We start from the raw sequence: 14,894 nt of genomic DNA on the forward strand, positions 1-14,894 counted from the left end.
GAGTTTTGCAGACTTGGGCTGCTCTTGCCCATGCTGAGTTGATCATAATGATCGGGTATTGGACAGAACCCATTATAAGTTGTCCTGTCTTAAACCAGCGAATTTCAGGGTCTTGATGAGCCTTACCCCCCTCTTTAAGGGCGTGGTCCCAACGCCGCGACAAGATGTCTTCTTTGGCGTTTTAGTTTTCCAGGGCGGTATACAACTTTGAAGCCAAATTCCGCGAGCTTGGCCGCCCCTTGAGCTTGTCTCAGTTTCAGTGCCCTTTTTGATCTGTGGGATTCCGGGGATAACCCCTTGGCAAACCAAGGCTGTAGGAAGTCCAGAGGTGTAACGGGGTAAAGAGAGCACAGCTCGTGCCTGGGTCCGGAAGGAGGGAACTGAGGATCTTATCATTCACTAACTGACCCTCTTTAGCTAGTCGTCCAAATCAGCTGAATAATGCTATTCGGGAAGGAGTCTATTCCCCCCTTGGCTGCGTGGGTGAGGTTCGTCCATTAGGCTACCGCATCATCCCTAGAGATGACTTCTCTGAGATGTATCCACAAAGGAATCCCAGCGCTTTCATCTCTCATCTCACACCACAGACATCCCAGCTATCTGGTTGGCAGAAGCTTGGTCAATGGAGTTGTGGTAAGCCTCATACTACTTGACCGGGATTGCCTGATGAAGGTCCGCACATTATTTACTTTGCCATTGAACTTGGCCGGAGGGAGATGTCTTTGGTTCTCGGCCACTGGAGGAAGTGGAGGGGTGTAAGGGGTGGCCGGAGGTCTCATGAACTGGGCTATGGAGGCCAGGGCTCCCTCTCTCTGCTGCTCCTCCAGCATCTTCCTGAGGTATCTCCGCCATCCTCTCCTATCTCCATCCTCATGCTCTGAATCTGAACTATCTGAGTTCTCTCCTGGGTTGGGAGCGCCACCAACCGGGAGGACTATTCCATCTCCTCCACCATTACCCGCTGGTTCTGGGTTCTGGTTTTTTCACTGGGGTTTCCCTCCGGCTGGAGGTTCCTCCTGGGTAACTTCGCTCGTTAAAGCATGACACAATGGCACCTAACTCCTTGTCCTGAACTTCATAATTCCGTTCGGCTGGCGAATTCCTTTTTTGGAGTAAAAGACTCCTGGATGACACTTATTGTCATCTCAGTGGAATTGGGACAGTATGCTAGATTTGGCGAGGTTGGAGGCATCGGTCTCAACTTTGCTGGCTAGCTCAGCATCAAAGAGGGCTAATACGGGGGTGGATTGGAACGCCTCTTTCAGGACTTCGAACGCACGCACGCCTTCCTCAGACCAGGTAAACTCGGTGTCCTTGTCTCTTCCAACGGTTAATGTCGGGTCGGTTAGAGCCGGACCGAACTCCTGCTACGGGTAACCACGTTGATCCTCGGAACTTGGATAGGAGTTCGCTTATAAAAGCGGGGTACCCATCGAACTTAGGAGGGTAAGAATCCATTCCCTCTATCCATTCCACAAAAATTCGATTTTTTTCCACACACAACACCAAATTTATCACCTCTTCTCAGCAACAATGCTTTTCTTTATTCTATTCCTCTCTTTGTTCATCGCGGTCATTTCGTCTATCGTACAAGCACTTTTATCTAACGCTAGTCGATCTCGCCGGGAGACGAGGCTTAGATCCTCAAGATGTCCGGTTATTACCGATCTCCTAAAGTTGGATGGTGGTAACTCTGTATATGCTCGGAGAGTTACTCGGAAACCTGTCCGATCACGGAGTGCTGTGAGGGAGGCATGGTTTAGTGGGGCTTGTAACCTCCTCTTACTCCCGCTAATGTTTCCACAGACAAGCTGTTCCTCGAGGTTTGGAGACCTCGACCTTCGACGGCCATTTCAACCAGGTTCCGTTTCTGACTCGGGAGGATTTCCATCGTCCTTATCCCTTCTTCCAACAAGGGGACAGGAGTGTTGGTCAGGCTCGTATCCGTGCGGCAGCGAGAGAGAAACGGGAACAGGTGCGGTGGATGCGGGAGGAGATTGAGCGAGATGGGACGGGAGCGGAGTGGATGCGGCAGAGAGTGGCACAAGAAGAGCGGAATGAGAGACAGAAACTGGCACTCGAAGCGCATTACGAGGCATGGTGGCGCCAGAAGAAAGCCAGTTATCCTCCTCTTCCGGACCCTGCCTGTCGTCATAGTGGGCGGAGGGACATTGACTTTGGTTGGGACTGGGGCCCAGATGGGAAATGGGGTCCTCTGATCAATGGGGCTATCAGGATTTTCAAGGAGCGATCCTAGATGTGGTCTCCTTTCGAGCGAAGCTGGACGCTACATCCCTATGAGCGAATGTGGGCGCTATAACCCTTTAAGCGAATGTGGGCGCTATAACCCTTTTGACGAATACAGTGGAGACCATAGTAACATGTTAGCCTCTCCCATGCCAGCCCGAGCTGAATAAAAGAAAGCTAACTGCTTGGTTATTTCAGCGTTGAGAGTGGTCCCAGATGTTCAGCTAGATTTTTTCTTTTTTTTTTTTTTTTTTTTTTTTTTTTTTTTCCCTTTCGTGGTGTTCTTCAAGCGAGGAGCTCAAAGTTATACTGTAACGGGGGTGCTAGGATGGGCACGACCGTGACTTCGATCAAAATAGAAATTGTAAACGGGGAACGATGGGTTATCATTCGGCTCGTTCGAGCGAAAGATGGAGTGTATTTTTTTGATCGTATTTGTAGTCTAGAAACTTAATAACTTTAAGGGGTCTCCTCGCTAGTAAAGATTCCATGACTCCCCGAGTTCAAACTGGGGGCAACCGAGTACTTTTATCGAAGTTCCGCTCCTTTTTTCCCGCTTTTCCTCTCTAGGCCGTCCGTTCCTCCCTAGTCCGGGGACACCCGCGACTTTTTTCTATGAGGGGCGAGAGGAGTTGCTGCCACACCTCGGACGAACTTCCACCCGAGTCAAATCACGCAATCTCTGCCAAGAGCTGGTCGGGATCCTAAGAACTAGCGGAAACAACCGACCAGATAGCAATTGCACAGATTTGGTGTTTTGTAAAGCGAGGTTTGCTTTTAGTAGCTTGGGTCGTACTCCTACTCCCCTCAAAGGTGCACCGGGCTGAAACAGGAGGGTTCCGGCGGTTCGACGCTCCGGGGGTTATTTTTGGGGTCTAAAACGTGTTTATTTTGCAGTGTTTCCTCAACTCCGCAATCCGTTCATTCAACCACCCCAAATGGACCGGAGCATCGTCAAAATCCTTTCTGACGTGGTAAAGCATATTTTCCGAACATCGGTTGCTAAGTTATTGCACCTCAAAGATTGACTTCCAAGGTAGGGCAACTTATGTTTGGGGTTACCCTTCCGTATTTGGCATGCTCGTCCTTCTGCTCTAGTTTTGGTCCAGTCGCCTAGCTTGACTTATAAGACTTCTTGCTCGCCAGGATCCCTACCCTTCATACCAATAGAGGTAGGGGTCATCTGCCCTTATCTTCACCCATCGATGAAGAACAAGCGGTGATTACCCTAGGGTCGTATGGCTTGACTGGTAGAACAGGTACTTTTGTAACAGCCCTAATGTGGCTCTGTTACAGAGGCCAATACTGAAAACAGGACTGTCATGGACGGTCAAGAATGAAGTTGAAGACGCCCAGGGGACATTCGTCTTTGACACCGGTTGTACAGGAACAATCCTCAAACAGAGTTTTGTCAGGAAGTATGGAGTTCCCTTAGTGCGGCGAGATCAACCTCTGACAATGTATGATGCTCAAGGAGATGTCATAATCGGCGGAGGAGAGTATTACACTCACCCAGTCCACATGAGCATGGGAGATCACAAGGAGACATTCCGATGGGAGGTGGCTACTTTGGAAGAAGGAATATCTGGTTACCTGCCAATTGCATGGGCAAGGAAGCATAACCCAGATATCAATTGGGAATTCAATACCATAAACTGTCGAAGTGACTACTGCAAGCAGAATTGTCTCCAAGCAGCGATCAAGTTTGCACTCATCTCTTCATACCAGATGATCGAGGAAGAAGATGTAGTATATCAACTAGCCACTTCAGTATGGCATGATGAGGATGGAGGAGATATCGCTGAAAGTATACCTCTTCGCTATAGGGAATGGGCTGATGTCTTCAGTCAAGAGAAGATACAGGAGCTGCCTCCGCACTCCCGAAATGGTATGAGGATCAATCTCTTGCCTGTGACCGCTCCCCCATTTGGCCCGCTTTATCCATGTTCCGCTCCAGAGTTGAAGGCCCTCCGGGAGTACCTAGACAAAGAGTTGTCTTTGGGAAAGATCTCCAGATCTAACAGCCCAGCAGCGTCACCCATATTGTTCATACCTAAGAAGGATGGGACATGGCGAATTTGTGTTGACTACAGAGGTTTGAACAAGGTCACTGTCAAGGACAAGTACCCGCTGCCTATCATGAGCGAGCTCAGGGATAGGTTGTTCAAGGCCAAGATCTTCACAAAGATAGACCTGAAAAATGGCTTCAATTTGATCAGGATAGCAGAGGGGCATGAATGGAAAACCGCTTTCAGAACCCGCTATGGACTGTATCAGTATAATGTGATGCCATTTGGTCTATGCAACGCTCCTTCCGCCTTCCAGGCAATGATCAATGATGTGCTAAAGGAACTACTGGATGAAGGAGTGGTTGTTTATATTGATGACATCCTCATCTACTCAGAGACCGAGGAAGAGCATGAAAGGCTGGTTGAGAAGGTCCTACAGAAGCTCAGGGAAGCAAAACTGTGTGCCTCCATCAGTAAGACATCCTTCCACGTCCGAGAAGTAGAGTACCTTGGCTATCACATCTCGGAAAAGGGAGTATCTATGTCAGAGGACAAGATAGAGGCGGTTCAGGAATGGCCAGTACCCCGGAACTTCAAGGGAGTACAAGGTTTCCTGGGATTTGCAAACTTCTATCGCCGCTTCATTGAAGGCTTCAGTAAAGTCTGCAAACCACTGACCGACCTCTTGCAAAATGACAAGAAATGGTATTGGACCGCAGCTTGTGAACAAGCATTTGAGGAACTCAAGAGGCTATTCACAAGCGCTCCAATCCTTCTCCATTTTGACCCTAGCAGAAGAACTGTGGTTGAGACTGATGCCAGTGACTTTGCCAAAGGAGTGGTGCTCTCTCAGTTTGGGGAAGTGTAACGGGGGTGCTAGGATGATACACGACCGTGACTTCGATCTGACATAGAAAGGGTAAACGGGCAACGATGGATTCATTGGGCTCGTTCGATCGAAAGATGGAGTTTATTTGTTTGATCGTATTTGTAGTCTAAAAAACTTAATAACTTTAAGGGGTCTCCTCGCTAGTAAAGATTCCATCCCTCCCCGAGTTCAAACTGGGGGGGCAACCGAGTACTTTTATCGAAGTTCCGCTTTTTTTTTTTTCCCTCGACCCTTCGTTTTTTCCCCCTAGTCCGGGGACACCGCGACTTTTTTCTATGAGGGGCGAGAGGAGTTGCTGCCACCCCTCGGACGAACTTCCGCCCGAGTCAAATCACGCAATCTCTGCCAAGAGCTGGTCGGGATCCTAAGAACTAGCGGAAACAACCGACCAGATAGCAATTGCTTATTCAATTTGTTTTAGAACAGATTTGGTGTTTTTGTAAAGCGAGGTTTGCTTTTAGTAGCTTGGGTCGTACTCCTACTCCCCCTCAAAGGTGCTCCGGGCTGAAACAGGAGGGTTCCGGCGGTTCGACGCTCCGGGGGTTATTTTTGGGGTCTAAAACGTGTTTATTTTGCAGTGTTTCCTCAACTCCGCAATCCGTTCATTCAACCACCCCAAATGGACCGGAGCATCGTCAGGATCCTTCCTGACGTGGTAAAGCATATTTTCCCAGCATCGGTTGCTAAGTTATTGCACCTCAAAGGTTGACTTCCAAGGTAGGGTAACTTATGTTTGGGGTTACCCTTCCGTATTTGGCATGCTCGTCCTTCTGCTCTAGTTTTGGTCCAGTCGCCTAGCTTGACTTATAAGACTTCTTGCTCGCCAGGATCCCTACCCTTCATACCAATAGAGGTAGGGGTCATCTGCCCTTATCTTCACCCATCGATGAAGAACAAGTGGTGATTACCCTAGGGTCGTATGGCTTGACTGGTAGAACAGTTACTTTTGTAACAGCCCTACTGTGGCTCTGTTACATCCATTCCCTCTATCCATTCCACAAAAATTCGATTTTTTCCACACACAAAACCAAATTTATTACCTCTTCTCAGCAACAATGCTTTTCTTTATTCTATTCCTCTCTTTGTTCATCGCGGTCAATTCGTCTATCGTACAAGCGCTTTTATCTAACGCTAGTCGATCTCGCCGGGAGACGAGGCTTAGATCCTCAAGATGTCCGGTTATTACCGATCTCCTAAAGTTGGATGGTGGTAACTCTGTATATGCTCGGAGAGTTACTCGGAAACCTGTCCGATCACGGAGTGCTGTGAGGTAGGCATGGTTTAGTAGGGCTTGTAACCTCCTCTTACTCCCGCTAATGTTTCCACAGACAAGCTGTTCCTCGAGGTTTGGAGACCTCGACCTTCGACGGCCATTTCAACCAGGTTCCGTTTCTGACTCGGGAGGATTTCCATCGTCCTTATCCCTTCTTCCAACAAGGGGACAGGAGTGTTGGTCAGGCTCGTGTCCGTGCAGCAGCAAGGGAGAAACGGGAACAGGTGCGGTGGATGCGGGAGGAGATTGAGCGAGATGGGAGGGGAGCGGAGTGGATGCGGCAGAGAGTGGCACAAGAAGAGCGGAATGAGAGACAGAAACTGGCACTCGAAGCGCATTACGAGGCATGGTGGCGCCAGAAGAAAGCCAGTTATCCTCCTCTTCCGGACCCTGCCTGTCGTCATCGTGGACGGAGGGACATTGACTGTGGTTGGGACTGGGGCCCAGATGGGAAATGGGGTCCTCTGACCAATGGGGCTATCAGGATTTTCTAGGAGCGGTCCTAGATGTGGTCTCCTTTCGAGCGAAGCTGGGCGCTATATCCCTTTGAGCGAATGTGGGCGCTATAACCCTTTGACGGATACAATGGAGACCATAGTAACGTGTTCGCCTCTCCCATGCCAGCCCGAGCTGAATAAAAAAAAGCTAACTGCTTGGTTATTTCAGCGTTGAGAGTGGTCCCAGATGTTCCGGTAAAATTTTTTCCTTTCGTCGGGGTTCTTTAAGCGAGGAGCTTAAAGTTATACTGTAACGGGGGTGCTAGGATGATACACGACCGTGACTTTGCTCTGACATAGAAAGGGTAAACGGGCAACGATGGATTCATTGGGCTCGTTCGATCGAAAGATGGAGTTTATTTGTTTGATCGTATTTGTAGTCTAAAAAACTTAATAACTTTAAGGGGTCTCCTCGCTAGTAAAGATTCCATCCCTCCCCGAGTTCAAACTGGGGGGGCAACCGAGTACTTTTATCGAAGTTCCGCTTTTTTTTTTTTCCCTCGACCCTTCGTTTTTTCCCCCTAGTCCGGGGACACCGCGACTTTTTTCTATGAGGGGCGAGAGGAGTTGCTGCCACCCCTCGGACGAACTTCCGCCCGAGTCAAATCACGCAATCTCTGCCAAGAGCTGGTCGGGATCCTAAGAACTAGCGGAAACAACCGACCAGATAGCAATTGCTTATTCAATTTGTTTTAGAACAGATTTGGTGTTTTTGTAAAGCGAGGTTTGCTTTTAGTAGCTTGGGTCGTACTCCTACTCCCCCTCAAAGGTGCTCCGGGCTGAAACAGGAGGGTTCCGGCGGTTCGACGCTCCGGGGGTTATTTTTGGGGTCTAAAACGTGTTTATTTTGCAGTGTTTCCTCAACTCCGCAATCCGTTCATTCAACCACCCCAAATGGACCGGAGCATCGTCAGGATCCTTCCTGACGTGGTAAAGCATATTTTCACAGCATCGGTTGCTAAGTTATTGCACCTCAAAGGTTGACTTCCAAGGTAGGGTAACTTATGTTTGGGGTTACCCTTCCGTATTTGGCATGCTCGTCCTTCTGCTCTAGTTTTGGTCCAGTCGCCTAGCTTGACTTATAAGACTTCTTGCTCGCCAGGATCCCTACGCTTCATACCAATAGAGGTAGGGGTCATCTGCCCTTATCTTCACCCATCGATGAAGAACAAGTGGTGATTACCCTAGGGTCGTATGGCTTGACTGGTAGAACAGTTACTTTTGTAACAGCCCTACTGTGGCTCTGTTACAGAAGATGAGGATCAGGGCAGTTGGGCGAGAATGATCCTGAGTACTTATACTCCAAAGGACTCTATTCTCTGCTGTTACTTCCTTACTAAGTTCCGGCGCTGCCTTCCAGCGGAAAGGGAAGCAATACCATCGCTACCCCGCTTCTCTCTAAGCGTCAGCGAGTGCTTCCGGCTCCGAAGGCAACCGCCCTTAGTCAAAGCCTTTGTAACACCTGCAGCCTTTGTTGCCACACAACTGGGGCCTGCATGAATGAGCTGCCGCTCAGGTGTAAGCTTAGTCATTGCTGTAGAGCTTTCGCTTATTGTAGACTTCCCAGGCATAGTCCCTTCCATTACCGGCGGACTTCCAATGCTCAGAGGACATAGAGGATCGCCGAGCATTCAGAGCTTCACCCTGGCTGACCTTCTACTCATTGGCGAGGCATAGACTCGTCAATCATTGCTCCCATGAGTAGATCCTCTTCCTAGCGCTCAGAATGTAGTTACTCTGACAGCTGGTAGCTAACCACACTGCCGGTACTTGCATGTCGCTGTGCAACTGGCTTCTAACAATAACTCTCAGCATGTAACCGGGCCCTGTGTGTACTCATACACCAGACAGTTGAAATGGCTCCGTTACACTATCTACGGCAGCTAAAAAGGATGGAATCTGGCAGGAACTGCACCGCTTACTGGTTGAAAGGAAACCAAATTTGGACCAGAACTTGTCTGTCAAGGACTGTCTCATCTTCTACAAGAATCGATGGTATATTCCCAAAGACAAGAAGCTTCAGATGGATATCCTGACTGATACCCATGACTCTGAAGTGGCAGGCCATTTCGGCCAGTTCAAGACATTAGAGCGGGTGAAAAACAACTTCTTTTGGCCCAACATGGATAAAGATGTTGAGGAATATGTCCCGAGCTGTGACAGCTGCCAGAGGAATAAGACCTCAAGACATAAGAAGTTTGGTATGCTCCAACCACTGGAGATACCTTATTGGACATGGACCTCCATCTCTATGGACTTCATTGTGGGATTACCGGGGTCAAATGGGTTTACAAAGATCTGGGTAATAGTGGACCGCTTGTAACGGCAATATTGCATTTCGGCTAAGGTGATAGATTGGATTGGGAAGAGGAGGTATTGCGCGGTTGAACTATGATTTGTAATGGGGTTTCTGTTATGTTCTTTCGGTTTCCGTTACGCGGGGCATTAGTCATCAATGGACTAGGAGTTGAATATATAAGGGGGCGTTGTCTCGTGCCTTTTGATGTTTTCCTTCCTTTCCTCTTCTTCTCACGGAACTTCTTGTATCTACTCCACGAATATTACTTTTGTTCTACGCCTCGTCATAGGGTTCAACTAGTTGTCATACTAGGTAGAGCCACTCCATAGCCCATAGCCTTGAATACCTATTGCCACGTTCTTGCCTCGGTTGTATTCCTTGGCATCATAGTCCCTACGTACATAGACCACCTTTACACCATGTTCCGTCCTCTATTGCCAACCAATACAACACCATAGTCTACCATGGCGACACATCTTCCTATTGATTACGAACAGCTAAGCGATGCCCCTCAGACCTTTTTTCAAGAACACCCAGAGGTGGATGGCAATGTTGGAATAGAAGCCTATGCACTTCTTCAACGGGCACAACATGGCCTTACTCAGTATGCAACGGACTTACAGGAGGTGGAGAGGGAGGCTGGAAATGCGAGGGAAATGTTTGAACGAGATCTAGCCGCTGCCAGAGGCCATCGAGTTGCTGTTGAAGTGGTTGCCCCTGATGAAGAACCAATCGGAGAAGATAATGCCCCACCGGTACCTCCAGTTCCACCTGTCCCAGTGGTTACCCAACGGTCGGAAAAACTCCCAGACCCTGAAGTATTTAGGGGAGATCGCGATCGAGAAAGACTACACCTATTCAAGCAACAGATGAGGATCAAGCTATTGGGAAATGCCGACCGCTTTCCCACACTACAGTCTAAGTTATCCTATGCATTCAGCCGATTGGAGGGTGTTGCCGCCAATCAGTTCTTACAATATGTCGGAGAAGAAGGTATCGCTTCGCCTTCCATGTTACGGTGTTATGAAATCTTGGATACTGCTTTCGGGGACCCCGATCGAATGCGTACGGCTAGGAGGAATCTTAGAAACATCCGTCAACGAAACCGAACCTTTGCTGATTACTTCGCCGAATTTCAACGGTATGCTGCCGAGTCAGGGATGGATGAAGTCTCTAGGATTGAGGCTCTGATGGAAGGCGTTAGTGCGGAACTCGATGAATCAATGATACACCATGAAAGTCCTACGACGGTAGATGCATGTGCGACACTCTTGCAACGGTTAGATAATCGACGACGAGCGGCAGAAGCTAAGCGAGGAAATAAAAAGCCTTGGAATGCTACTGCTGCTCCGACCCCTCGCCCCCCACCGGGGAATCCTGTGTAACGGGGGTGCCTTGAAAGGGCGCGACCGTGACTTCGATCAGGTAGATAGGCAGAAAGGAATTCGACAAGCTATCCTTTCGGCTCGTTCGATGGAAAGATAGAGTTTCATTTGTTTGATCGTTATTTGTAGTCTAGAAACTTAATAACTTTAAGGGGGCTCCTCGCTGGTAAAGACTCGCTGATCCCCCCGAAACCAAGCTGGGGCAACCGAGTTCCTTTATGGAAGTTCGGCGCCCCTTCCTTCATTACCTCTTTCCTTTTTTCACTGGCCGTCCGCCTTTCAAATAATCTGGGGGCACCACCTATTTTCTATCAGGGGGGAGGAGAAGAGTTGCTACCACACCGCGGACGAATTTTCGTCCGAGTCAAATCTCGCAATCCTTGCCAAGAAAGGGTCGGGATCCTAGGAACTAGAGGAAACAGCCGACCAGACAGCAATTGCTTATTCAGAGTATTTAGAATAGATTTGGGTGTTTTTAAAGCAAAGGTTTGCTTTGGTAGTTTGGGTCGCACTCTTACTCCCCCCAAAGATGCACCGGGCTGAAACAGGAGGGTTCCGGCGGTTCGACGCTCCGGGGGTTATTTTTGGGGGTCTAAAACGTGTTTATTTTGCAGTGTTTCCTCAACTCCGCAATGCGTTCATTCAACCACCCCAAATGGACCGGAGCATCGCCAGGATCCTTTCTGACGTGGTAAAGCATATTTTCCGGGCATCGGCTGCAAAGTTATTGCGCCTCAAAGGTTGAATGCCAAGGTAGGGTAACTTATGTTTGGGGTTACCCTTCCTTATTTGGTCTGCTCGTCCTGCTGCTCTAGTTTTGGTCCAGTCGTCTAGCTTGACTTGTAAGACTTCTTGCTCGCCAGGATCTCTACCCTCTATACCAATAGAGGTAGGGGCTCATCTGCCCTTCTCTTCACCCATCGATGAAGAACCAGCTGCGGTTAACCTAGGGCCGTATGGCTTGACTGGTAGAACAGGTATTTTTGTAACAGCCCTACTGTGGCCCTGTTACACTACTCCTCCCTCCGGTAGACTCGTCCCGAGTCTAACCTAGGGTTTTTGGTATGGTACGTTATGAGCATACAAGAAAATGTAGCTCTAATAATCATTCCATACAAACTCAATGTAACGGGGACAGCCTTTCCTCGTATCGCTAGAATCTGAGAGAAAGGATTTGGCCGTGCAAGATAGAAATCAGGAAATCGGATAGTTGGGCGGGAAGGATCCTGAGTACTTATACTCCAAAGGATTCCATTCCCTGCTCCTACTCCCTTACTAAGTTCTGGTGATCCCTTCTAGCGGAAGGGAAGCAATACCACCGCTACCCCGCTTCTCTCTAAGCGTTAGCGGGTGCTTCCGGTTCCGAAGGCAACCACCCTTAGTCAAAGCCTTTGTAACACCTGCAGTCTTGATTGTCGCACAACCGGGACCTGCATGAATGAGCTACCGCTCAGGCGTAAGCTTAAATCATTGCTGTAGAGCTCTTCACTTATTGTAGACTTTCCCAGGCATAGTCCCTGCCACTACCGGCGGACTTATCATGCTCAGAGGATGTAGAGGATCGCCGAGCACTCAGAGCTTCACTCTGGCTGGCCTTCTAATCATTGGCGAGGCATAGACTCGTCAATCATTGCTCACATGAATAGATCCTCTTCCTAGCGCTCAGAATGTAGTTACTCTGACAGCTGGTAGCTAACCACACTGCCGGTACTTGCATGTCACTGTGCAACTGGCTTCTATCAATAACTCTCAGCATGTAACCGGGCCCTGTGTGTACTCATACACCAGACAGTTGAAATGGCTCCGTTACACTCTATTTTTTGCATCCATTTCTATTGACAAAGGAAACCTCAAGTGAAACGTGTGACCTAACAAGGGGAGACTCGTTTTCTCCACGCTTATCCCAGAACACTCCGTCGTCTCGGTTTCCCGCACTTTCCTGTATTACCATGCGTCCCATGATTTTCGGGGATACTTCGCATGGAACTCTCGGAGTGGCTCGTCTGCCATTCCTTACAACAATTTGTACGGTTCCCAAGAGTCTTCTGAGAGATAACCCTCCCAGGTAATCCGATATTGCACGAACTTCTTCCCACGACCAGCCTGCTGTCATTGGCTATCGGCTATTTTCTTGAGAACGTAACTGTCTTCCCCTTGAACCTCATCCGGAGGTGGAAGCAGTATAGCTCGTTGAGGGTCCAGCAGAGATATATGGAAGATATCATGAATGTTCCACTGAGTGGGTAGATTCAGCCTGTAGGACGCGACGCCAAGTTTCCCGACAACCTCAAAGGGACCCAATTTTTTTTTTTTTTTTTTTTTTTTGGTGGTCTAGCTTATTTGAGGGTCACTTGGTTAAGATGTTGCATCGGTCCAGCATCACCTCGTCCCTAACCTTCAGTTCTGGAGCACTCATCTGTTTCTGATCATACCATTTTTTCTGCCGTGCTTGTGCCGCGCTGGACGCGTCGAAGTTGTCTAGTTTCCGTTTAAGTGAGGGCCAAGTGGAATCTGGTTGAAACCTATAGTTCGCGTAGAATGGCGATGCTTTGGTTGACTCTTGGGTGGCCGTGTTGTAGGCGTACTTGGCAAGCGGGAGTAACTCTGCCCAATCGTCCCGCTGACAGAAGCAATAGTTTTTTGAGATACTGTTCTAGCGTTTGGTTGACTCTCTCAGTTTGCCCGTCAGTTTGAGGACGATATGTTTCGAATCTAGAGTCCTGATCGGAGATAATCTCCTCAGGAAGTCCATGCAGTCGCCATATCTCCCGGAGGAAGATTTGAGCAAGTTCTTCGATGGTTGCTTTGGTGATAAAGTCCATTGAAATGGAACTCCAAGGAATAGAGAGGACCTCTAAAGGTTGCAACATCCCTTTCTTCTTGTGTGTTTGAGGCTTTAGCGCGTTGACATGTATCGCAACTCTGAACGTATTCTTCCACATCGTTGTCCATCTTTTGGCAAAGGACAGTGCCCGAAGGCGTTCTGCCGTTTTGAATTGTCCAAAGTGACCAGCAGTCTTCGAATCATGTAGGGCGCTCAGGATCTTGAGCTTCAGTTCCCGATGATTTGGAATGTACCACCTTTCCTTATAGAAGACGTGTCCGTCCTTTAAAGTCAGGTATCGGTTCACCAGATTCCCAGAGGTGTTCTCAATGGCTTTTTTCAAAGAAAGGTACTCTGGATCTAAGGCTGCTTGAGCCCAGATTTCATCCAGGAGCACCGGTGTGAGTTTGCAGATTTGGGCTGATCTTGCACATGCTGAGTTGATCATAACGATCGGGTGTTGGACAGAACCCATTATAAGTTGTCCTGGCTTAAACAAGAATTTCAGGGTCTTGATGAGCCTTACCCCCTCTTTAAAGCGTGGTCCCAACGCCGCGACAAGATGTCTGGTTTGGCGTTTTTAGTTTTCCAGGGCGGTATACAACTTTGAAGTCAAACTCCGCGAGGTTGGCCGCCCATCGAGCTTATCTCGGTTTCAGCGCCCCCCCCCTTTTTTTTTTTTTTTTTTTTTTTTTTTTGCTGGTTGGTGACGACCGTGACCGTATCTTTGTAGGAACGCAGAAGGTGACTCCGGGGGTGGTGTACCTCTATGGGATTCCGGGGACAACCCCTTGGCGAACCCAGGCTGGAGGAAACCCAGAGGTGTAACGGAGGTAAAGCGAGCCCAACTCATGCCTAGGTTCGGAAATATGGGAACTGAGGATCTTATCATCCACTAACTGACCCTTGGCTGTGAGGGTAAGGGCCTTCCATTGGGCTGCCGCATCATCCCTAGAGATAGCTTCGCCAAAGGCTGCTCTGAGAGCATCCACAAAGGAATCCCAGCACTTCCATTTCTCATCTAACACCACAGACATCCCAGCTATCCGGTTGGCAGAAGCTTGGTCAATGGAGCTGTGGTAAGCCTCATACCAGTTGGCTGGGGCTTCTCCTTCCATCAGGTTACCAGCATATCGGATCCTAACCTCTTCGTAGGTAAAGAACTGGCTTTCAATGGAGAAGACATTCTCACATTGCCTGATGAAGGTCTCCACATTGTTTGCTTTGCCATTGAACTTGGCCTGAGGGTGTGCCTTTGGTTCTCGGGCCCTGGAGGCAGCGGAGGGGTGTGAGGGGGCCGGAGGTCTCATGAACTGTGTCATGGAGGCCAGGAGCTCTGTCTGCTGCTTCTCCAGCATCTTCCTGAGGTATCTCCGCCATCCTCTCCTATCTCCATACTCAGGCTCCGAATCTGAACTATCTGAGTCCCCTCCCGGGTTGGGATCGCCACCAACCGGGGGGACTATTCCAT

The 14,894-nt window shown here is 49.0% G+C and overlaps 4 protein-coding genes across 4 annotated transcripts; 2 read left to right on the forward strand and 2 right to left on the reverse strand.

The window, feature by feature from the left end:
- Positions 1–3,705: 3,705 nt before the first annotated feature.
- LAJ45_11763 (uncharacterized protein) lies at positions 3,706–5,124 on the forward strand (the record flags this gene model as incomplete). Its single annotated transcript, XM_046121238.1, has 1 exon — positions 3,706–5,124. The coding sequence occupies one exon, from the start codon at positions 3,706–3,708 to the stop codon at positions 5,122–5,124; it is 1,419 nt and encodes a 472-aa protein (XP_045965564.1).
- A 4,554-nt stretch (positions 5,125–9,678) lies between these two features.
- Positions 9,679–10,599, forward strand: LAJ45_11764 (uncharacterized protein; the record flags this gene model as incomplete). The annotated part of the gene is made up of 1 exon (XM_046121239.1): positions 9,679–10,599. The coding sequence occupies one exon, from the start codon at positions 9,679–9,681 to the stop codon at positions 10,597–10,599; it is 921 nt and encodes a 306-aa protein (XP_045965565.1).
- A 2,522-nt stretch (positions 10,600–13,121) lies between these two features.
- LAJ45_11765 (uncharacterized protein) lies at positions 13,122–13,898 on the reverse strand (the record flags this gene model as incomplete). The annotated part of the gene is made up of 1 exon (XM_046121240.1): positions 13,122–13,898. One exon carries the CDS (start codon positions 13,896–13,898, stop codon positions 13,122–13,124), a length of 777 nt encoding a protein of 258 aa, XP_045965566.1.
- Positions 13,899–14,190: 292 nt separating this feature from the next.
- On the reverse strand, positions 14,191–14,781 carry LAJ45_11766 (uncharacterized protein; the record flags this gene model as incomplete). The annotated part of the gene is made up of 1 exon (XM_046121241.1): positions 14,191–14,781. The coding sequence occupies one exon, from the start codon at positions 14,779–14,781 to the stop codon at positions 14,191–14,193; it is 591 nt and encodes a 196-aa protein (XP_045965567.1).
- Positions 14,782–14,894: the final 113 nt, after the last annotated feature.

The sequence above is a fragment of the Morchella importuna genome (genome assembly GCF_003444635.1).
Source record: "Morchella importuna strain M04M26 chromosome Unknown Morimp01GS102, whole genome shotgun sequence".
In the NCBI taxonomy this organism is placed as follows: Eukaryota; Fungi; Ascomycota; class Pezizomycetes; order Pezizales; family Morchellaceae; genus Morchella; species Morchella importuna.